This window comes from Haliotis rubra, unplaced genomic scaffold, assembly GCF_003918875.1.
Source record: "Haliotis rubra isolate DU_JTF1 unplaced genomic scaffold, ASM391887v1 Scf46, whole genome shotgun sequence".
Taxonomy (NCBI): Eukaryota; Metazoa; Mollusca; class Gastropoda; order Lepetellida; family Haliotidae; genus Haliotis; species Haliotis rubra.
In genome coordinates, this window is record NW_025767146.1 from 3172751 (window position 1) to 3198942 (window position 26192).

Below are 26192 nucleotides of genomic sequence, written 5' to 3' on the forward strand. Positions count from 1 at the left end.
GGGAGCTGTGTACATTGTGGCTGTATACACCAGATAAAGGGGCTGTGTACATTGTGGCTGTATACACCAGATATAAGGGAGCTGTGTACATTGTAGCTGTATACACCAGATAAGGGGAGCTGTGTACATTGTGGCTGTATACACCAGATAAGGGGAGCTGTGTACATTGTGGCTGTATACACCAGATAAAGGGGAGCTGTGTACATTGTGGCTGTATACACCAGATAAAGGGAGCTGTGTACATTGTGGCTGTATACACCAGATAAGGGGAGCTGTGTACATTGTGGCTGTATACACCAGATAAGGGTGAGCTGTGTACATTGTGGCTGTATACACCAGATAAAGGGAGCTGTGTACATTGTAGCTGTATACACCAGATAAAGGGAGCTGTGTACATTGTAGCTGTATACACCAGATAAGGGAGCTGTGTACATTGTGGCTGTATACACCAGATAAAGGGGAGCTGTGTACATTGTAGCTGTATGCACATTGTAACAGATAAAGGGAGCTGTGTACATTGTACATTGTGGCTGTATACATCAGATAAGGGGAGCTGTGTACATTGTAGCTGTATACATCAGATAGGGAGCTCTATACATTGTAGCTGTATACATCAGATAAAGGGAGCTGTGTACATTGTATCTGTATACATCAGATAAAGGGAGGTGTATACATTGTGGCTGTATACATCAGATAAAGGGAGCTGTGTACATTGTAGATGTATACATCAGAAAAGGGAGCTGTGTACATTGTAGCTGTATACACCAGATAAAGGAGAAATTATGTACATTGTAGCTGTATACACCAGATAAGGGAGCTGTGTACATTGTGGCTGTATACAGCAGATAAAGGGAGCTGTATACATTGTGGCTGTATACACCAGATAAGGGAGCTGTTAACATTGTGGCTGTATACACCAGATAAAGGGAGCTGTGTACATTGTAGCTGTATACACCAGATAAAGGGAGGTGTGTACATTGTGGCTGTATACACCAGATAAAGGGAGCTGTGTACATTGTACCTGTATACACCAGATAAGGGGCTGTGTGTACATTGTGGCTGTATACACCAGATAAAGGGGCTACTGTGTACATTGTGGCTGTATACACCAGATAAAGGGGAGCTGTGTACATTGTAGCTGTATACATCAGATAAAGGGAGCTGTGCACATTGTAGCCGTATACACCAGATAAGGGGCTGTACACATTGTGTATACATTGATAAAGGGAGCTGTACATTGTAGATGTATACATCAAAAAGGAGCTGTACATTGTAGCTGTATACACCAGATAAAATATGTAGTAGCTGTATACACCAGATACATGTGTACATTGCTGTATACACCAGATAAAGGGAGCTGTGTACATTGTAGCTGTATACACCAGATAAGGAGCTGTGTACATTGTAGCTGTATACACCAGATAAGAGTAGGGAGCTGTGTACATTGTAGCTGTATACACCAGATAAAGGGAGCTGTGTACATTGTAGCTGTATACACCAGATAAGGGAGCTGTGTACATTGTAGCTGTATACACCAGTATGTACAGGGAGCTGTGTACATTGTAGCTGTATACACCAGATAAGGGAGCTGTGTACATTGTAGCTGTATACACCAGATAAGGGGAGCTGTGTACATTGTAGCTGTATACAGATAGATAAAGTGTACATTGTAGCTGCATATACACCAGTGAGAGCTATGTACATTGTAGCTGTATACATCAGATAAGGGAGCTGTGTACATTGTAGCTGTATACACCAGATAAAGGGGAGCTGTGTACATTGTAGCTGTATACACCAGATAAAGGGAGCTGTGTACATTGTAGCTGTATACACCAGATAAGGGAATATTGTACATTGTTGCTGTATACACCAGATAAAGGGAGCTGTGTACATTGTGGCTGTATACACCAGATAAGGGAGCTGTGTACATTGTGGCTGTATACACCAGATAAAGGGAGCTGTGTACATTGTAGCTGTATACACCAGGTAAAGGGAGCTGTGTACATTGTAGCTGTATACACCAGATAAGGGAGCTGTGTACATTGTAGCTGTATACATCAGATAAGGAGCTGTGTACATTGTAGCTGTATACATCAGATAAAGGGAGGTGTGTACATTGTAGCTGTATACACCAGGCTGAGGGAGCTATGTACATTGTAGCTGTATACACCAGATAAGGAGCTGTGTACATTGTAGCTGTATACACCAGATAAGGGAGCTGTGTACATTGTAGCTGTATACACCAGATAAAGGGAGCTGTGTACATTGTAGCTGTATACACCAGATAAAGGAGCTGTTACATTGTAGCTGTATACACCAGATAAAGGAGCTGTGTACATTGTAGCTGTATACACCAGATAAGGGAGCTGTGTACATTGTAGCTGTATACATCAGATAAGGGAGGTATGTACATTGTAGCTGTATACACCAGATAAAGGGAGCTGTATACATTGTAGCTGTATACATCAGATAAGGGAGCTGTGTACATTGTGGCTGTATACACCAGATAAAGGGAGCTGTGTACATTGTGGCTGTATACACCAGATAAGGGAGGTAGTGTACATTGTAGCTGTATACACCAGATAAAGGGAGCTGTGTACATTGTGGCTGTATACACCAGATAAGGGAGGTATGTACATTGTAGCTGTATACACCAGATAAGGGAGCTGTGTACATTGTGGCTGTATACACCAGATAAGGGAGCTGTGTACATTGTAGCTGTATACACCAGATAAGGGAGCTGTGTACATTGTAGCTGTATACATCAGATAAAGGAGGTGTGTACATTGTACTGTATACACCAGATAAAGCTGCTGTATACACCAGATAAGGGAGCTGTGTACATTGTAGCTGTATACATCAGATAAAGTAGGTGTGTACATTGTAGCTGTATACACAAGGCTGAGGCAATGTGTACATTGTAGGTGTATACATCAGATAAGGGAGCTGTGTACATTGTAGCTGTATAAATCAGATAAGGGAGCTGTGTACATTGTAGCTGTATACATCAGATAAGGGAGCTGTGTATATTGTAGCTGTATACATCAGATAAGGGAACTGTGTACATTGTAGCTGTGAAGGAAAAGGGGAGGAGAGTTGAAATAATTACGCGTTGCCGTTAAATAATGCTTTTACGTCACAGACGTAACTTCAGATAACACAACAGCTAAACCTCAGAAGCAACACTGTAGAAACATTTCCCACATATATTCACACCAGGCGGTCGTCACATTAACATTACCCTGCAGAACTAGGGCCACCTAGAGGATATTATGTTACAGCTTCATACCAGATCAGAACAGGAGAAAGGCTTGAACAACTTGTTTTGAAATGCTCTTCTTCAATGGTAGTGAAACCATTGCAAATATTTTAGCTAATCCTTGATTGAAAGAGAGTAATTGCATGAGCATTATCAAGAAATCCTATCTCAGTAATATGATCGTGGCAGGTTTGATTGCTGTCAGTATACTGATACTGAGGCAAGCTACTGTCCCTACTTCAAACTCTCAAGTAGGCATTCAAGATTTGTATAAACTTGAATATAGGGCAAAGCTTTTCAAATAGTGCATTACGTTACGTGTGTCTGGAAATTGTGAATATAAAAACTAACCGCCATGTTTCATTATCTTAAACCTGCCAAGGGTCGCCGAGATAACAAACATCGGTTATTATCAGGGACCGGTATCTCGTATTGTGCTGATCAGATTGAGTTTAGCTAACAGATCCAAGGTATAATACATGTATTTATTTACGGCTGTGCTTATCAATGACATCCATTCTCATAATCACATGTATCGCGCATATACACGCTGGCACACAAGTCGAGCAACTAATCTACCCCAGAGTGAATCTCACCCATAAACACAATTGTCGTCAATGAAATAAATTATGTAATTCTAGCAAGACACGATAAGTTCTCAATAACAACCTTATCGCCAGTCTAATGATATAGAACAATCGAGATAAGGCAAGTTTGCAATGACAACCTTATCGACGTTCCAATAACGCCAAATAAAAATAGGATTATTTGAGGTCAGTGGAATATGTGTAAATACGGAAGACAGTCCCAAATCACCCTGTGGCTGTCTATTCAGGTAAGTAGTTTTACTATTGTCTACCTTGTCAAATCGTATCTATATGCTAGTACATCTTAACTTTTGTATCTTAACTGTAGGCTACTGGTAGTACATCCAAGTTTACTTTGAACATACATTGGTGTATTTCTTGTAACATATTTTGTCTGGCCAACAGAGACTCCCTACACATAGCATTATCAACATTATTAGTTGTAGGTTTGCAGTATATACTGAGGGGGGATTACTCTCGTCGGATTTCCTGTAAAAGGCCATGTGCTCACAGCACCAGCCACTGTTCACATAAGAGTTCCTATTAAAGCTTTCTAACCCGAAGCTTAACCTTGTAACTTCTTTACACTTGTCAAATATTCTGTTAACGAAATATTATTTTCAATTTGGTTTCATTCTATTACACTGTTCACCTTTTATTATAAGCTGTGTCAGAATGTATGCTGTTTGAACGCCAACTGGAGTGATGTTTTGTGTACAGTGTGTCAGATATATAACACTGAGTCATGCATACACTATTGTCTTACGTTGGTTAAGTATATAATGGCGTACTTGTTTAATGTAATTGCTGTTGTTGGTATGTATCCACTTCAATAAATGAGTTTAACATTTTGATGAAACGTTGTAAATATTCTATAGAAGACTAATCTTGTACATGACTCTGTGACTGACTAATAAATTAGTCGAACATCTTCTCAGGTCTTGTGTTGTTGTACAGGTTGGTTCTGTACCGTCGTACCTCTGCTGAGCGGGCTGATTCTTCAACACCCTTAATATTGTCGTGTATCGCGGTCTGACATACCCTGTACACTTCACAGGACATTAAAGGCTGGATCACGCCTCAGTGTTTTTTGAGGGGGTGGGGGTGCGGGTGCGGTGTGTGTGTGTGTGTGTGTGTGCGTGCGTGCGTGCGTGCGTGCGTGCGTGCGATTTCCATTACTGGTATCTGTTCACTAATCCCAGTCACATAGTACTGATAGAAGGATTTTCTGTGACAATTAACAAAAACAAAACGAAACAGACCATGTGGTACACGTCCAAATCGGGAATAGCATCGGACACCATTTCAGCTATAAGGGACGTTTAGAAATGGCCTCAACATGTCCACCATGAAAGGTTTTGAAAGCTCCACTGAGGCCTTGAATGTTGTCATTCTTATCAGAGTTGGAGAAGAGTCGCATGACGCTTTTTAGAACTTGGTTGTACCTCAAATGTTGTCAATTGCACACACCAAAAGCGGGAGGTGGTGGAATTCTACTTCTACGTCTGTTTCTAAAGGTCTGCTCGATAATTTTTGTCACATTGCTTTTCTATAAATAGTACAGATGTGAATCAAACCAAGCAGTTTCACTGGGTCTCCCTCTGTCGGCACGGTGGCTTTTCTGTGACATTTAGAAATATGTGATGCTCCCTTGTTTTAAGTGAAATCAAGTGACTGGGCAGTGTCGGATGTGGGCGAGAGAACACAAATCAAACGTGTCAAGCGTTGTACGAGTCTAGGATCCACATCCCAGGTAAATATACATATGTTTGACATAACATTGGCCGTATATAACGCTATAACCCGCTAATTTCTCACAAGAGACATTTACATGTTCAAAGTTTCCAGTAAAAAGGGAGCAGTCATTGGGTTTATGTGTACCGTGTTGTCGTTTTGAAGTTTCAGTACGGTAGTTATGGAAATATATTTACATGATAGGGAAGCCTATATATTGTAGCTGTATACACCAGGCAGGGGAACTGTGTATATTGTAGCTGTATACACCAGACAGGGGAACTGTGTATATTGTAGCTGTATACACCAGGTAGGGGAACAGTGTATATTGTAGCTGTATACACCAGGCAGGGGAACTGTGCATATTGTAGCTGTATACACCAGGTAGGGGAACAGTGTATATTGTAGCTGTATACACCAGGCAGGGGAACTGTGTATATTGTAGCTGTATACACCAGGCAGGGGAACTGTGTACATTGTAGCTGTATACACTAGACAAAGGAACTGTGTACATTGTAGCTGTATACACCAGGCAGGGGAACTGTGTACATTGTAGCTGTATACACCAGGCAGGGGAACAGTGTATATTGTAGCTGTATACACTAGACAGAGGAACTGTGTACATTGTAGCTGTATACACCAGACAGGGGAACTGTGTATATTGTAGCTGTATACACCAGACAGGGGAACTGTGTATATTGTAGCTGTATACACTAGACAAAGGAACTGTGTACATTGTAGCTGTATACACCAGACAGGGGAACTGTGTAGATTGTAGCTGTATACACCAGGCAGGGGAACTGTGTATATTGTAGCTGTATACACTAGGCAAAGGAACTGTGTACATTGCAGCTGTATACACCAGGCAGGGGAACTGTGTAGATTGTAGCTGTATACACCAGGCAGGGGAACTGTGTATATTGTAGCTGTATACACTAGACAGAGGAACTGTGTACATTGTAGCTGTATACACCAGGCAGGGGAACTGTGTACATTGTAGCTGTATACACCAGGCAGGGGAACTGTGTATATTGTGGCTGTATACACTAGACAAAGGAACTGTGTACATTGTAGCTGTATACACCAGGCAGGGGAACTGTGTATATTGTAGCTGTAAACACTAGACAGAGGAACTGTGTACACTGTAGCTGTATACACCAGCCAGGAAAACTGTGTATATTGTAGCTGTATACACCAGACAGGGTAGCTGTGTATATTGTAGTTGTATACACCAGACAGGGGAACAGTGTATATTGTAGCTGTATACACCGGACAGGGGAACAGTGTATATTGTAGCTGTATACACCAGACGGAGTAACTGTGTATATTGTAGCTGTATACACCAGACAGGGGAACAGTGTATATTGTAGCTGTATACACCAGACACGGGAACTGTCTATATTGTAGCTGTATACACCAGAGAGAGTAACTGTGTATATTGTAGCTGTATACACCAGACAGGGTAACTGTGTATATTGTAGCTGTATACACCCGACAGGGTAACTGTGTATATTGTAGCTGTATACACCACACAGGGTAACTATGTATATAGAAGCTGTATACACCAGACAGGGGAACTGTGTACATTGTAGCTGTATATGCCAGACAGGGTAACTGTGTACATTGTAGCTGTATACACCAGACAGGGGAACTGTGTAGATTGAAGCTGTATACACCAGACAGAGTAACTGTGTATATTGTAGCTGTATACACTAGACAGGGCAACTATGTATATTGTAGCTGTATACACCAGACAGGGTTACTGTGTATATTGTAGCTGTATACACCACACAGGGTAACTGTGTACCTTGTAGCTGTATACACCAGACAGGGGAACTGTATACATTGTAGCTGTATACACCAGACAGGGGAACAGTGTACATTGTAGCTGTATACCCCAGACAGAGGAACAGTGTACATTATAGCTGTATACACCAGACAGAGGAACTGTGTACATTGTAGCTGTATACACCAGACAGGGGAACATTAAACATTGTAGCTGTATACACCAGACAGGGGAACTGTGTACATTGTAGCTGTATACCCCAGACAGGGGAACTGTGTACATTGTAGCTGTATACACCAGACAGGGGAACATTAAACATTGTAGCTGTATACACCAGACAGGGTAACTGTGTACATTGGAGCTGCATACACCAGACAGGGGGGCTGTGTACATTGTAGCTGTATACACCAGACAGGGGAACAGTGTATATTGTAGCTGTATACACCAGACAGAGTAACTGTGTACATTGTAGCTGTATACACCAGACAGGAGAACAGTGTACATTGTAGCTGTATACACCAGACAGGGTAACTGTGTATATTGTAGCTGTATACACCAGACAGGGTAACTGTGTACATTGTAGCTGCATACACCAGACAGGCAAACTGTGTATATTGTACCTGTATACACCAAACAGGGTAGCTGTGTATATTGTAGTTGTATACACCAGACAGGGGAACAGTGTATATTGTAGCTGTATACACCAGACAGGGTAACTGTGTAGATTGTAGCTGTATACACCAGACAGGGGAACAGTGTATAGTGTAGCTGTATACACCAGACAGGGGAACAGTGTATATTGTAGCTGTATACACCAGACAGGGTGACTGTGTACATTGTAGCTGTATACACCAGACAGGAAAACTGTGTATATTGTAGCTGTATACACCAGACAGGGTAGCTGTGTATATTGTAGTTGTATACACCAGACAGGGGAACAGTGTATATTGTAGCTGTATACACCGGACAGGGGAACAGTGTATATTGTAGCTGTATACACCAGACGGAGTAACTGTGTATATTGTAGCTGTATACACCAGACAGGGGAACAGTGTATATTGTAGCTGTATACACCAGACGGAGTAACTGTGTATATTGTAGCTGTATACACCAGACAGGGGAACAGTGTACATTGTAGTTGTATACACCAGACACGGGAACTGTGTATATTGTAGCTGTATACACCAGACAATGTAACTGTGTATGTTGTAGCTGTATACACCAGAGAGAGTAATTGTGTACATAGTAGCTGTATACACCACACAGGGAAACTGTATTGACTGAAGCTGTATATTTCAACTAGGCGAAATGTGCAGAAAGCAGAATAATGAAAGTGCAATACGATGTCGCCTTCGTCACAAGTGTACAGATATCATGTTGATTCAATGATTAACAGACTTGCTTGTTTAGATAGTCTATTTTCAGCCTGTGATATCAGGAAATGGGCCTGGGTAGGTCATTGTAGCTTCTGTATTCATGCCCTAGTTAGGTCCCGTCTTCAACTGCAACTACACGGGTAAGAAAGCTGTATCATTACATTTGCTATATACACAATTTGAAATACACCTACTGCCCATATTGTAATTCATGTTTGGAATTGTGTTATGTGTAAATTCTCTGGTATTTGACGTTGACGTCTCGTTGTGTTACCTTCCCCTGGGTGTACGTTCCAGGAATCGATGCAGTCCCACAGCCAGTTCCACAGTACAGGAAACATGATACATGTCGGCGTGTTAATCCCATACAGATTTTCTCACGCTTTTGACAGTGGTCGCGACAGCCAGTCCAGTACACACGTACTTAATGTAGGATTCATTATCTTAACATTGCTCGTCGGCTATATCACTGACCTCAGGCATTACGTTGTGTTTTGTCGTATGTCTCTTCATATGCTGACTGAGCGCGTTAAGGGTCTGTGTGTCCAAGTGTATGAACTGCTGGTTTACGGTGAGTTTAAGGGCGCCATAAATCAGTTGTTAAAAAAATCGCACGGAAGGCCGGGGTTCTCATAATGGCAAGGGCACATTATGTGAAGCCGTGTTAGTGCAGGAATATTACTTAAAGCAGCACTCCGCCACTCACTCATTACACTTGATTTAATCCCAGTTAGGGTGAATCACGAGGGGCTAAAAGTTTTGAGCCTAAAATGCTTCTGATATGTGCATGATAAAAATAACTGTATGATATTGAAGAATGGTTTATATCATTCAAATACACGTAATATTGACATGCAGATGTCGCTAGTTTCCGGTCACGTGACATCTAATCTAAACCTCTATTGAAACGGCAGAAATTGATAAGCTTGGGTACAGAGCAGTCATAAAGTTTTTGTCGGGGCAACCCGGCGAAGCGTATTGAAGAGCGATTGACAGCAGTATGAGTACCCCATGGGACTCAGTACAGTACATCAATATCATACAGTTATTTTTATCATGAACATATCAGAAGTATTTTAGGCTCAAAACATTTTGATAGCCCTTTGTATCTACAGTTCAATGTTAAGCAACAAATAGCCGGCGGAAGTAAATGAATGTTCTGGGCCAGAACGGTTACAACATGGAAGGTTTCAGTAAACATTTCGAATTGTGTTCTGGTGGATGGATAATTTCTGAATTGACACATATGTGGTAAACATTGTCCTCATTATGGTGTTATGGCTGTGCAATGGATTTTATCGCTTGTATGGGTGTATACTGTATGTATATTATTGTAACTTTAAACAAAACATGTACAGACCCGTGCCCGTTATATTCGGACACTTGACGTAACTTCCATAGACTCACATGCTAATTTAGTGTAGCATAAATAATTTTCATTAATTTAATTTTCGTATGATCCAAGTCAAATTTTGCACATTTCTTACCTACAATCACATAATTTCTGTTTAATTTTCCGTTGCTTATTTATTGAATGGCAACAATTTAATCAACATATGTACAGTGCCGTGAGCTCCTTTAACATGGCGGCCTATGAGATTGTGCAGTGTGGAACTATACGTAAGTTGATAAATGTGATGTCATTAGTTAAATAGGGGCGGTGGGGTAGCCTAATGGTTAAAGCGTTGGCTCGTCACGCCGAAGACCCGGGTTCGAATCCCCACATGGATACAATGTGTGAAGCCCATTTCTGGTGTCCCCCGCCGTGATGTTGCTGGAATATTGCTAAAAGCGGCGTAAAACCAAAACTCAGTCAGTCAGTCAGTTAAATAGTGGTCGGAAAATTGAACTGAAATTATGTGCGCAGACAAGAGATGATTTCAAATTTGCCTGTCAAATTTTACAAAGATCTATCGTAAACTCACCTCATAAACATTATTTATGCTACACTGAAATAACATGTAAGTCTATGGAAATGACGTCAAGTGTCCGAATATAACTGGCACGGGTCTGTAGGTTGTGAGATTGGCATAACAAGCTCCCGATAGCAGTCCGCAAATAAGCACCGAGTACGATACGTTTGCCGGACCGTATTCTGATGATGCTTCATATATGACCTTTTGTTTTTAACAACTGTAACTTCCTTTGAATGCTTTTTTGTTTTATTTATGAATGGGGGCTAATGCGACAACGCGACATTTTAAAATGTCAAAGGGTATGGCCCTGCCACCCACATTAAAGCTAATTTGCACATTTTAGATGGGACCACATACATTGATCATAAACATGTCCCTTTTTCTCATTGTCGTATCCTGTTTTGGATTGATGTGTATGATGGTCTATCACTGGATTGTCTGATCAAGACCACATTATTCACAGATGATCCATGATCGGTATCCAACAACAAGGGGCATTAACTGTACTGAAGTAATAACCGATCTGCTGATCAATACAGACAAACGTGAACTGGTCTTGAGTGTTACTGGCGGTGAGTAGTTCTAACCATTCATCCTTGCACCACATTTGAAAATTTGAAAATAAATAGAGAATCTCTGAACCTTGTATCTAAAATATTGACCCAGGTTGTATAAATGGCAAGACTATGGCGTCCGGATGTTAAAGTTCTTCAGTATAACTCAGACGAAATGAATGATTGTGAGTGAAAAGCACTCCTGTATGAGTATGCCTTGGCTTTGAATATGTACATTCTGTACATTGTACAGGATGAATTCTCTAAATATACACATGAGCATTAATCATGGAGGAACCACATGTAGTTAAGTACGATAACACTTCTCAACATATATATACTTTGAAAACCAAATTTCGCGTATTAAAATGCTAACTGTAACATGTTTCACTTTAACAAATTACTTGCAATCTGAGAGGAATACACGGATAGGTGAATATCTACAATGCCGGAAAGTATGGTCACAATGACTGCTGTTCTGTTGTGATTGTATGGACCGCAACTGGCGACCACATCAGTACCTGGTGAACCACCCCTCGCATGGATGACAAGCAGGCGTCTACTTCTCAGCATTGAAATCCTCTCCAGTCCTCATTCAGTGTCTGTGTCAATTAGTGCATTTTGAACAAGAGGACCTTTAGCTTGGACTTGGCGTCCAAGATAGACACAAATATTTTCAATCGGGTCAGGATAATGTTTCGATGACGTTGCTCTGCAAATGGGAGATGACAGCTCGATAACGGTTAGACCCGTGAAGATCAGGGTTACAATTGATCTTCAGTAACCCATGCTTGTCGTGAGGGGCGAATAATGGGATCGTGTTCCGTGGTCAAGTTCGCTGACTTGGTTGGCACTTGGTTGTCATCGTATCCCAGTTGCGTAGATCAATGTTCATGCTGTTGATCACTGGGTCGTCTGGTCCAGACTCGATTATTTACAGACCGCCGCCATATAGCTGGAATACTGCTGAGTGCGGCGTATAACTAAACTCACTCACTCTGTGTTAGTTCTAATCTTGTCATCCAAGAATATAGGGCAAATGGCAAGGGGAAGAGAATTCCTGTTGATAACGTTGACCATTGACTGTCCCAGGTAATGTAATGAGATTCAACTTGATCCATACGAAACGCAATCCAACATTATCACTGAGCCACCACCCAATGGTTCAGCTGTGTGAATCATCTACTGGTGATATGTCTCGTTACGACGTTCCATCGGTAACGTGCAGAAGATATCGACTTTCATCAAAGCAATGGAACTTACTCCATATCCTGTAGATGCGGTTTTCTCTGAGCCGACAACACGAGAGACGTTTCTGTCCATGCCTGACTGTGAGCAAGGGACGTTCCCTCAGACCAGGAGACCGCAGCCTCATTCTGATGGTACTGGAGAAGTCAGACTTCCCTCCATTTTCCATTGTCAGCGGTGTGCTTCGGATGGGACTCAGGGTCAATCTTCTTCAGGGTCTTGGACGATCTTGTACTTAACCAGTGGCCTCTTCAGTCGATGCTCAAACTGCGACGGGACATCAATGCATCCTGCGTACTTTCTGAAAGTCTACGTCGTACCAGTCAATTCCTTTGGATCAGTTCAGAAAACTGTAGTGGACGAACTGCAACTATGAAATTTATACCCCTACTGGCTTGATATGAACATGCTTTTGAGAGACTGTGTGATGCTAGGACACGATCGCCTGTTTTGACCGGTGGTTTGAAACTTGCCATTGATGCAGGTGGTGCTTAATTAATGCTCGTTTGTACACGTGCACGGGACATTATCTAGCAATATAGCATACATCATCTTACTTAGTCATATACAAGACTTTCATCAGCCCGCACTTCCGGACCGTTTTATGTTAATTTTGCACATTTACGATGTAAACGTATTTCATTAACAGAAAATTGCTCATGAAGTGAAAACCTTTTAGCATGGCAAACGACAAAAGTCATCATAACACAAAGGCTGACATTGTAGAATGCAAACATCATTATCAAACACAGCTTAGTAATTATGCAGATTCTGGACATTCCGCCACGAAGGGGACTCCCCTCATGTTTGATAGATTGTGTACAGATAATAGCTGTGACATCTTTCTTTGTTTCGTCAGTTCGCGTTACAGGAATACATAAACTGCGTCATCATGGCACTGAACATCCCTGGACTCATCTCCGTCATCGTGTTCTACGTCCTCATCCTCGTCATCGGCATCATCGCCGCCAGGAAGAGCAGAAACAGTAACGCCGAAGACTCATTCGTGGCCAATAGAAGCATCGGGCTGTGGCTGTCGTTCTTTACACTTACTGGCAAGTAGAGATACTACACTCACTTCATTTTTATGAGTTTTTTGTGCTAATAACAACCATGAGTATTTTCTTTCATAATTATCCGATCATACTTAACTTTCGACAGAGACATACTATTTTTCCATTAAATACGATTCTCATAATACGTCAATACAATTGATACTGTAACTCATACTAAAAATGCTTCGACATTTAGGATGTTTCATTTGTTTTATCGTAACTTATGATATACTGTCACACGTCCTCAGCAACCAATGTCGGGGGGAGGCTACCTCAACGGCACAGCGGAGGCGATGGCATACAGCGGCCTCGTGTGGACCAATGTTCCTGTTCTGTACTGCATCTCAATCACCATTGGTAAGATGAACATATGAACCACATTGGTAAGATGAACCCATGAACCGCATTGGTAAGCTGACCCAACGAACCACATTGGTAAGATGAACCTATGAACCACATTGGCAAGGTGAACCAATACTCCACTCACAGTAAAATCATACATTCAATATGTAATCGAGTATCACCATTTCTTGACTAGGGACGTTGTTACAAGAAATTAAAAGTCGTTGAAGTCTTGTTGTCATGTTAGCTTATTCCCACAGCTTGACAAACAGGTGTTTCTGAAATGTTGAGTACCAGGAAATTGGACACACATGTTTCACGATGAGAAACCGTTGACATTTGGACTGCAGCATACATACATAGCTTCTAGTTGCAGTGATTTCTGACTGAACGGATGCTTATACGGGTGTTTGCCTTATGGATGATAGGTTTATAGGTCAGTGTTTGTCTGTTTAGTCTTCACATGCGACTGGTCTGTGTTACTACCCATCTACGGGACGCCACACCAGTGTGTGGTAGATTCGGGATGTGGAACCAGTGGCATGAAAACTACAAACACTTGCACAGGCAGGGCATGTGTCCACTCGAATAAACACTGGAACCTATGGCACAAGCCAAAACAATGACATAATTCCTACAATAGCTCGCACAACCATGAAATGTTTTGAAGGCGTTTGATATTGCAAACGTGATCAAACACCTTCTGAGCAAGAGGTCTATGTTCTACACCATGTTTCAATTTATGAGAAACATTTCCAGTATGAAAAGAAATTCTATGTAGGATTCCGATTTTAGCATTGTTGTGTTCTTGAATCACTACCAATAAGTTGTGACAAGTTTTGTCTTCCACCCTCGTTAGTTTATGTTTGAAATGGTTAGCGTCATTTTAGCTCATTTCATTTAAATACATAAACTGTATATTAAATAAATCTTCAGCTGGAGTGTTCTACGCGCCTAAGATGAGGAGAGGTGGATACATCACCATGTTCGACCCCATACAGGCAAAGGTTGGCGGTCGTGCCGGGAGTATGCTCTTCTTCCCGCAGCTTATGGGAGATGTCTTCTGGACTGCAGCCATCTTGTCAGCTCTGGGTAAGATCATACAAGTCAAAGCTACATGAACTGGAATCCAAAACATAAAAAACATACGAGGTGGGAGTGGACGGGGTCCATTTTGATTAAAATGATAGTCCAGAGTCATTGTCACAGCATTATCTAAGATAATATAGATTAACATCGAGGGTGAAATTGGATCCATACTTGTCTTGTAGAACTGATATAGGGGTAACACAACAAAGGATAAATACTTGTCTTGTAGAACTGATATGGGGATAACACACCAAATGATAAATACTTGTCTTGTAGAACTGATATGGGGTAACACAACAAAGGATAAATACTTGTCTTGTAGAACTGATATGGGGGTAACACAACAAAGGATAAATACTTGTCTTGTAGAACTGATATGGGGGTAACACAACAAAGGATAAATACTTGTCTTGTAGAACTGATATGGGGGTAACACAACAAAGGATAAATACTTGTCTTGTAGAACTGATATGGGGGTAACACAACAAAGGATAAATACTTGCCTTGTAGAACTGATATGGGGTAACACAACAAAGGATAAATACTTGTCTTGTAGAACTGATATGGGGTAACAAACAAAGGATAAATACTTGTCTTGTAGAACTGATATGGGGTAACACAACAAAGGATAAATACTTGTCTTGTAGAACTGATATGGGGGTAACACAACAAAGGATAAATACTTGTCTTGTAGAACTGATATGGGGGTAACACAACAAAGGATAAATACTTGCCTTGTAGAACTGATATGGGGGTAACACAACAAAGGATAAATACTTGTCTTGTAGAACTGATATGGGGGTAACACAACAAAGGATAAATACTTGTCTTGTAGAACTGATATGGGGGTAACACAACAAAGGATAAATACTTGTCTTGTAGAACTGATATGGGGGTAACACAACAAAGGATAAATACTTGTCTTGTAGAACTGATAACGGGGTAACACAACAAAGGTTCCGTGCTTGAGTTCAAACACTGGTATGGACTCATAACACTGCCTCAGATAATAAAGATTAAGATAAGATAAGAAAAGTATATCTTAGTAAAATAATTGTAACGAACTACCGTTATAACTCACAAAAGGATCCATGCTTGTCTTGCAGATTTGGTATAAGTGTAACACACAACTGATCCATGCTTGTCTTGCAGGTTTGGTATAAGTGTAACACACAACTGATCCATGCTTGTCTTGCAGATTTGGTATAAGTGTAACACACAACTGATCCATGCTTGTCTTGCAGGTTTGGTATAAGTGTAACACACAACTGATCCATGCTTGTCTTGCAGGTTTGGTATAAGTGTAACACACAGATGATCCATGCTTTAGAGATTTTACGTGTGAAGCACAACAGGGGTTACACTGAATAATGTTCTGTAACTGAAAGCCCAACTTCCCCATGTTACAGGGTCCACCATGTCCCTTATCCTGGACCTGGACCCTGTTCTATCCATCATCGTGTCCAGCTGTGTGTCCGTGTTCTACACCTTTATAGGTGGGCTGTACTCTGTGGCCTACACTGATGTCATCCAACTCATCTGTCTCTCCGTGGGACTGGTAAGGATATTACACTGTGATGAGATTAAAACTAAGAATTCTTAGAAAATATAGCTTTTACTCAAATGGACTATACATTTCAATCAACAAATATATTTTCATTTCAAATAAGACCATTCTGTCCTGCCTGCTTACCATCATTTGGCAATCAGTCACTTTATGTTAAGCTGGATTGAAATAAATTCGATGTGGAAGTACTGAACTGTCTTCATTTTGTTCAGATTGTGTCATGTCCCTTTGCCTTCTTCCACCCATCTGTTGACCTGTCCAGAGTCCAGGACACTTGGGTTGGTGAGATACACAGAAACCAGATCGGTTCTTATGCAGATCTCTGTTGCCAAATCATATTTGGCGGTCTACCATGGCAGGTATGCTACACATTTGTTGATACTATCACTTCCAAATCATTTTCGATTATTTGTTTCGGGAAGTATGAACTTGATGCTGAACTCATTTAATCCATCACGTATGTCCTTTATGGAAACCTGACGGCAGAAAAGGCCCAGTGTAGTTGGCAACCATGTCTTTAAAGGTGTTTTTCGTGCTATTTTTTCAATAGTGTATTAATTGCATAGGTCGTTGACGGTTACGTGAACTGAGCTATAGAATAGGTCAGTTTCCGTCCAGATGATTTCGATGCGACTCGTTTCCTTTCTGATCAGCACCATTTCGCTATGTGACTGGATGAGTTCATTCAAAGTGTACACTGCACACTGATATATGCATGTACTCATGGAAACGAATAAGGGAACACATGGAAGTACAAGTGTTCCTTTATGTATTTCGAGAATTTCACCCACAGCAATACATACCTTGTGACGAACCCTGGAAAAGAATAAAGGAACACTTGTACTTTCATGTGTTCCCTTATTTGTTTCCGTGAGTATAAAATTCATGAAATTCAGCGATATAGGTTGGGCTACAACAAACAAGTTGACAAACAGTATTACTATTACTTCACACGTGTTTCGGATTGACACACTCTGAGGTACATTTACGGACATGAACTTCTGTAATATGAGGAACTCGTCGTTCTGGAGCATTAGCAATATGCAAACCCGAAAACATGACATTTGCTATGGATAATAACTTCATTTATTTCTAACTGCAGCGTTTCAGAGCTACTTCTTGCTGCTTTTATTTCTAACTGCAGCGTTTCAGAGCTACTTCTTGCTGCTTTTATTTCTAACTGCAGCGTTTCAGAGCTACTTCTTGCTGCTTTTATTTCTAACTGCAGCGTTTCAGAGCTACTTCTTGCTGCTTTTATTTCTAACTGCAGCGTTTCAGAGCTACTTCTTGCTGCTTTTATTTCTAACTGCAGCGTTTCAGAGCTACTTCTTGCTGCTTTTATCAGGTAACAAAGAACATTAGGAGTTCATGTATTCATGTTCATCCAACTTCTAAATACCTCTCAAAGACTTCAATATCTAAAACCTGTAAGTGAATTTCATTACAGTATGAAATATCCTAGACTAAGAAGTACAAGTTTACAGTTGAGAATTACGAAATATAATGTATGTTGACAAATTTGAAAATATAAAGATACGGATCTGCCCCATCCAATTCCCCACCAGGAGAGAAGATAACTCCGGCTAACAATGTACTATTACAAGAGAGCAAAACCCTAGGCCGTTAGTAACCCAGCAATATGTTCACCATTCATGAAGATTCATGTGACAGACCTCTGGTTCAGTTATTTAGTGTGAACGTTATTGATATCATGTGATTGTGTGTGTATTGTGCTTGTAAATCCATGAACATTTGTTTTACAGGTGTTCTACCAGAGAGTTTTGGCTTGCAAGACACCAAGTATTGCCCGTACAAGTTCTATCCTGGCAGCGCTGTGTAGCTTACTTCTTGCCATACCCCCAGCGGCTGTTGGAATAGTTGGATCCGCAACAGGTTTTGTAATGAATGATCTATTCAATTGAGAATTATTGTTTTAAAATTTGAAATTTGAAATTTTTGTATTAGCATTTCGAGCTTTGGTGTATAGGATGCGCTGTTCACAAAAGTCTTTCTATTGTCAATATGAATCAGTGTTCCTAATAGCCAGGGGCATGATGACATCAGCGTGTCATACCAGCTGAGTTCACACCTTGCGTCTGGTGATACATTTCATCATTTCTCACGTCAAAACCAGTGTATGTATCGCCCCAGCGTTCTAATTCTGTCACGACACTGAACTGTAACTTTGCAGAGAGACGTTTAGCAGCGAAAATATGACGTTTTCTTCACGATACCGTAAACGTTACATACTACGTGACATACTATTTATGATTCATGTATGTACATCATTTTGAAAAGGAATTATTCCATACGTCCTTTTGGTCAAGTGTGAATTTGATGAATTACATAAGTGCGTTCAGGACATAAAACTCCGATTTTATTAAGATCATAAAGGTTTCAACAACCGATACTGTAGAAAGTAGCGAGTGTGTTTGATCTACAACCACTTTTTTGACAGTATTCCAGTTATATCATGACGTGGTTTTCACACCTATTCTGCCCTTAACGTCTCAAGAAATCGTTATAAGTTTATAGTTAATATGCCCAGAAACCCCGAAGTAATGCAGCTAGATAAAACCCACGAGCACGGGCATTGTGCTGACAAATACAAATACCATTAGTTTGGACGACTGTTGCACATGGAGGCAAACAGATATTCTTCAGCATATGTCGGGGTGTTAAGAAATACGTTTGGAAATTGAAATAAACACTGCTTAGTACTTAGTCCCATTTTCAAACGTCGCCGAATTGTATCCCGTCTGTGCTAGTAGATATTTCGAAGATACGAACTGATTTTTCCTTGTCACTTTGGAATCTTAAAGCACAAGCATATTGTTTTTTCAGATTGGAATGCCACAACCTACGATGGCGAAATCCCAATACCAAAAGAATATCATAGCTTTGTCCTTCCCATGGTGCTCAACTACCTGTGTCCACTTCCGGTGGCAGTGTTGGGACTGGGTGTGGTGGCAGCTGCTGTCATGTCATCTGCCGACTCCTCGGTCCTCTCTAGTGGAACCATCTTTGCTAAGAATATCTACAAAGACGTCATACGTCCACAGGTACAGAGAGAACACTTCATAAAGCGCCTATAGCGAGTGGATGAGTTAAAACGTAAAGTCCCAACGGCAATATTTCTGCCATATCGTGACTAAAACTAGTTCTAAAGTCATAATGCATATAATATATAAAACCTTGTCAGCGAAAGACAGTAAAATTACTAGATTTTCACAAAATGAGTTAAAACTAACTAGCATATTTCTTTAAAAGTAGAAAACTAGTTTTGGACAATACAATGTAAGATAGCTATAGATCGCCAGCAGTGAGTGAGTGAGTTAATATTTAATGTCACATCGGAAATATTTCAGCCATATCGTGACGAGAACATATTTGACATTAAAATGGAATATATGTATATTATAAAAACCTGTCGACGAAAGACAGTAAAAACAACTAGAATATCACAATTACAACTAAAACTAGTGTGGAAAGTTAAAACTGATAGCACTATTTGGACAATACAATATGTAAACAGGCTACAGATCGCCAACAACTAAAGGTAGATCACCATACTTGGGACCATGGGACTTACACTGCCTTTGCTACCTACATGGACACTAGCTGGATTTACACCATCCCTTCAGCGACGGGTAATTGTAGTAAAATCTAGCCATAAGTTAAAATTACAAAAATATTACGTTTAAAAAGCTGGTTTACAAGTATAAATTTACCTTGAATGTTTTGGGACGTACGTACCCCTACAGTAAAGCGCTTAGAATGGGTGATGCTTTCTGTTCCTCAGAAAGCATCCCTTTCAAATGGAATAAGCGATCGTCTAACTTCTCGTTTCCGGTTTGGTTCCAGACTCGACGTGCTACATGTAACGCGTTATACTGTTTGTGTTGTACTTTCATTAAAAAAAGTCTCATACAATGCCAATAACTGACACATATTTTGACGTTTTTGTTAGCTTAGAAAAGCATCATTTGTTTAATGTCCAAGTACAAAACTAATTGACACGCTGGGAGAACGCCATCTAAATCGGTATGTTGTCGCGGCATTTACAACGTCAGATCACACTTTTGTATGGATGAAATAATGCAAACTCACTTTGTTTATCAGCTTTTGTGCTATTTCTCTCGACATGTCCTTGACTATTGCTTTATTCAAATCTAGCAAATAGTCCTCATTCTAGTAGTAATTATCGGGGATAAGCCTAACATGAAGCACAGGGGCGACCTTTGTCGCGGATGTATGGTTATGACACATCCGTGACTTTATTAATAATTGTAGAAAAAACGTTCAGAAGTTTAATGATAAGTTTTGATCAACAGTTTTTCAAACATCTGAAAATTGCAATTGTTATCCAGTGTGTGACACTATGTTCTTGAAATATACCAAAACGAATATGTACCTTGCATCTGTCATCCAAGCAGTTACTTGTTCTCAGTACAGATACCAGTCATCATCGTTTGAAATATACTTTGAGATTTCTTACAAGCTAATGCTTTTAAAATAAAAAGTAAATAAAAAATGTCTCAACATAAAAACCCTACTGACCACCCCCCAGAGGATGTGTATGATACATTTATGTAAATTTTATATGACGTCTGCATATTCTTGTTTTGGCAATAAATGTTGAAAATTTATTCCCCCAACAAACTATCTATATAAACTCACACGCAAAAGAAACGCAAGTCTAGTAAAAAGTATATATGTACTTATTTTTTAACAGTACAGAATACAAATACCAACAGCGTCAGATATACAGAAATTTGAGCAGTTCATTGGCAACAAAAACAGATGACGACATTACATTTTGTGACAGCAAAAGGGTTGCGCAGATTCTAGTCAATTGCCATGACGTCATTCAATACCTGGTGTGGCCACCATTAGCATTGATCACTGCAACACATCTCCTGTACATGGAGTGGATCAGACGATTCGTAAAGGCCCTGGGGATCCTCCTGCACACACCCAGAACAGCTGTACGAAGTTCATCAGCAGTTGTAGGCACTGGTCGCACTTCATTCAGGCGCCTTTGAACCTCATCCCACAAGTGCTCGATGGGGTTCAGGCCAGGGCTGAGAGCTGGCCACGGTAGGACACGGATGTTGTGATGTTGAAGAAAGTCCATGGTAACTCTTGCAACATGTGGACGAGCGTTATCCTGCTGGAAAAGGTGGTTACGATGTTGGGCGAAACGTGGAACAACATGGGGTCTGATGACTTGGTCAATGTAACGCTGAGCTGTGACCCCATGTCCTCGACCTTGACCCACATTCTGGAAGCACATTGGTCCAAGTCTCGCATTAAGTCAAATTCCCAAAGCATGACACTAGGTCCACCCCATGCATTCCTTTCCAAAACATTTCTGTCAGCAAAACGATCTCCTTGACGTCGCCAAACTCTGACCCTTCCATCTGCATGTGACACACAAAACCGACTCTCATCAGAGAATATGACACGTCTCCATTCACGTTGACGCCAGTTTTGATGACCCTGTGCCCACTGAAGTCGTGCTTGTCGATGCCGTGGTTGGAGGACAGGACGACGTGCTGGTCGGCGACATCGTAGGTTGTTGGAACGAAGACGTCGGATGACAGTGTCACGGCTGATGCGTCGATTATGCGTTCCTATGGTGTCTCGAGCAGTCTGGCTTGCTGCCAGGAAAGGATCTCGCTGGTGTTGACGTGTAATGTGTCGATCTTGTCGAGGGGTGATGACCCTAGGTTGGCCGCTTCGGGGAAGGTCATCTGTAGTCTGCGTTGTGTTGTATCGATGCTGGAGACGGTAGATCGTGGTTATGTTGACATTAAAGTGACGGACAACATCTTGGACAGACTCTCAAGCTTCCAACTGTCCGATAGCCTGATTCCTCTCAAGTTGATTTAAACGTGGCATTGTTGAACAAAGAGTGACTGGCCAAACATTTTGGCTCAGTTTTATACCCACTGAAGATGGTGACAACTCGTGCATGTTTGATTGCATGAGGAAAGTGTGCATGGTGCCCACATCGCCATTGAAGCGGTGCGCTCTGGCGATTCGTTTTTTTCCTTCTGTTCCCACACTGGCTTTGCAAAACGCAAAAGAAAATGTTAACAACACCATCAACCATCATTATTTACCAACGTTGTTATAATTTTAGGGGTCTGAGTTTAATTACTTTCTTTTGAGTAAGAAACGTGCGTTTCTTTTGCGTGTGAGTATAGGTTTCTAGCCTGATTGTAACTCAAAAGTACTCAGAGACAACTGTAGCATTAAGTCTGTTTCTTTGGAATAAATATGATATAGAACATTTGCATCAAATCAAATATTGTTATAACAATAATGCAAACTTAACCCACAATCATTCCATGCAGATATACTTATGTGGAGTAGCTGCTCACAAGTCATGCATGTGTTAAGCTAGAAGTAAAGTATTCATGCACATCATACAAACATATCAAATACAATTATAATGTTGTGCAATACAAATATCTACTGGTGGAAAGAAAAACAAATGGCTGAGTTTACAACAAGGAAACATGAGAAGCAAGTCCTGAAGAAATTAAACATCAGCTTTTTAATGACAATTATAATTATCTGATCATTGAGAAGGCAAACTGCACGCAGGCACAAGTAAAATATTCATCATTTGATGTTGCCATCACCATTCACCATTATAGAGGCTGACATTTAGTATCAATATTTGTAGCTGCTAATTATCCCTGAATATCTATATCAAAATCATGCATACCTTCTTCGGCGTCTGACAAAAAATTCTTCTATTCAAAATTTTAAAAAAATGCCATTTTAATATCTATCCTTAATTCTTCATAATTGAAATATAATATAGTAGCAACTGACTAGCATCGCCTTTTCCTTCACTTTAGGCCAGCGACCGAGAAGTGATGTGGGTCTTGAGAGGTGGTATACTGGTCACTGGTACATTGTCATGCGTGCTTGCCATCATGGTGAAGACGGTATACGGATTGTATTACATGTGTTCCGACCTCATGTACGTCATCCTGTTCCCCCAACTCACCTGCGTTCTCTGGATCGGGTTCACCAACACCTACGGCTCTCTCACCGGCTACATCCTCAGCCTCTTTCTGAGAGTGGCTGCTGGGGACGTCCTCCTTGGAATACCGCCTCTCATTCACTTTCCATATTACACAGAAGCTGACGGCCAATTGTTCCCTTTCAAGACACTGGCGATGGTAGTCAACTTTGTGGCCATCTTATCTGTATCAGCGTTCACTAGGCTTATATTCCGACGAGGCTGGCTGTCCACCAGATGGGATGTGTTTAATGTGATAAAGAGAGAAGAGGACGCCAAGAGAACTGAAGAGAGAGGAGAAAATCTGATGATGAAGGAACGAGATCATGGTAACAGAGACCTGGATTATGCACAAAATGAGAAGATGAAACTTAGGGATAACGACATGCAATGAACCCTTTCTTAGTCATGACGTATATCTAGTCTGACCAATGTGTCAATGTGAATAGATACCAGTAGAGAGAGAGATGGCCAACATAGTTTTTATACAAAGTCTTGTGTATGAAGGACGTTAAGTATATGTCCCAAAGGCAATTTTCATGTCATGGTAGATAATACTTCAGTGTATGGAGTTGACCTCAGTTGCATGGTTTCGATGCTTACAAGAGTGGCGCTTGCTGGAATGTTTAGTATGTTGACCTCAGACACTGATAACATTGGAGAGTTGCTGAAATGTTGAACTGAGATTGCCCGTCATGAAATTATCTCATCATTACGTGTTGAATCCTCGGGCCCCTGTCCATCCCGCCTTGACATACATGTTATCGTAAACAATGTACTATGAATATAGTGAGACGCATGTATTCTTGGCTTTTGTGTTTGTATCCTTCTTTTTCGTTGAATGTGAGTTAAATATACCGAACATCATTGAAAAAGCACCACCTGTATTAGTTTGGATTTCCAAGAGCATAAATGAGCAATCGGTGTAAATTTTGCATACTTTTGTAGTCCAATGATTAGTAAAGAAAAGAAACAAGAACGAATCCAGCAAAACAGTGAAGTTTTAATTCAGCTGACCATGAAAGAAAGATGTAGTCAAATCGGAAAGTCAGTAACGTGTATGACCACCGTTAGCAGCAACATACGCTGTGCAACGTCTCCTCATTGAACTGATAAGTCTCTGAAGAATGTTTTGAGGCAATGCATTCCACTCTTGTGTAGAAGGCATTCTCAAGTTCCCCAAGGTTGTTGATCTGTGGGGGACGTGAGAGGCGTTGGCCGATGTAATCCCACAAGTGTTCAATGGGAGACAAATCTGGTGACAATACAGGCCATGGAAGTAGAGGAATGTTGTTGTTTGCCAGAAACTGTGTTGCAACGCGTGCAGTGTGCGCTCGAGCATTGTCCTGCTTGAATGTGTGCAGTGCAGATCTTGATGTTGGTTAAAGAAGGGAACGACGTTGAGTGGTGTCACGGTAGTAAAGGGCATTCACTCTGCCACGACAAACTACCAGAGCGGTTTTGTGATGATAACTGAACTCCCACACACCATAATGCTGTCTCCACCCCATCGATCTGTTTGCACAACACAGTCCTGATGGTAACGTTCTCCCCGTCGACGCCATACCCGTAGACGCCCGTCAGCATTTCGCAAGTGAAAACGTGAATCGTCAGAGAACACAACACCATGCCAACGTCGTAACAACCACAAACGATGCTGTTCAGCCCATCGTCGGCGTTCACGGCGATGTCTATCAGTCAGGATGGGTCCAACATAAGGGCGTCGACACCGTAATCCTGCCGCACGGAGACGGCGTCGGACGGTGGAAGCACTGATCAAACCACGTCGGCCTTGGACAGCGTTGGCGGTTCTGGCGGCCGGCAACGTACGATCCCGAATATTGCGCCGAACAATGTCTCGATCTTGGCGAGGGGTGGTAACACGTGTCTGGCCAGGACGCTGGCGGTCCCTGGTGGTTCCTGTTTGTTGGTACCTGTTGGCAAGTCTTATGATGGTGGAATGATGGCAACCAAATCGTCTGGCAATAATCCTGCTTGATGTGCCAACCTGCAACATGCCCAACGCCCGTTCTCGTCCCTCTGGTGACAATCTTGGCATTGCAAAATAAACTTTACTAGCGGAGGTACAGCTAAAATGAGAACTGTTTTTTGCCGACGGTCATTTATACCCCTAATCAGCATGTTTTACGCATGCAATTTGTGCTTTTCGTGTGTGTTGTGCATGAATTTTGTTGTTGTCATCTGATGTGTTCCATGATGTGTTCGGGCAATCCGTTCTTTCCTGTACAGCATTATTTATTGTCTTTTGTGTCATTAACAACATTTCCAACGTTCATTTTCACTCTCAAAACAATCCTATTACCATATTTCAAAATTTACAGGTGGTGCGTTATCAATGATGTTCAGTATATATTTGCATAAAAAAATGGACTCGACTATACGTCAGACTCACAGTCAACAAGAGAATAGGTCCAGCAGTCAGAGAGTCTCCCGTCAATCTGGATGCCGTCATTCTGTCACTCTGACAGACAATGGCGGCCGTCACTCTGTCAAACTCGCAGAAAATGGCTCCCGGGACACTGTCACACTGATAGACAATAGTTCCCGGCACACTGTAACACTGACAGACAATGGTTCCCGGGACACTGTCACACTGACAGACAATGGCTGCCGTCA

The 26192-nt window shown here is 41.2% G+C and overlaps 1 protein-coding gene and 1 long non-coding RNA gene across 3 annotated transcripts; both read left to right on the plus strand.

Annotated features, from left to right (window-relative positions):
- The first annotated feature begins 5442 nt into the window (after positions 1-5442).
- On the plus strand, positions 5443-13513 carry LOC124290251. 2 transcript variants are annotated; one of them, XR_006901867.1, is made up of 3 exons: positions 5443-5599; positions 11122-11230; positions 13320-13513. It is a non-coding gene; the product is annotated as an uncharacterized LOC124290251 (long non-coding RNA). The 2 variants fall into 2 exon arrangements; XR_006901866.1 differs by lacking the exon at positions 5443-5599 and adding an exon at positions 8654-8882.
- Positions 13514-13769: 256 nt separating this feature from the next.
- LOC124290218 (high-affinity choline transporter 1-like) lies at positions 13770-24358 on the plus strand. The gene is made up of 7 exons (XM_046726931.1): positions 13770-13872; positions 14794-14949; positions 16356-16504; positions 16726-16872; positions 18277-18406; positions 19358-19575; positions 23389-24358. Exons 1-7 carry the CDS (start codon positions 13770-13772, stop codon positions 23947-23949), a joined length of 1464 nt encoding a protein of 487 aa, XP_046582887.1. The 3' UTR covers positions 23950-24358.
- The last annotated feature ends 1834 nt before the right edge of the window (positions 24359-26192 follow it).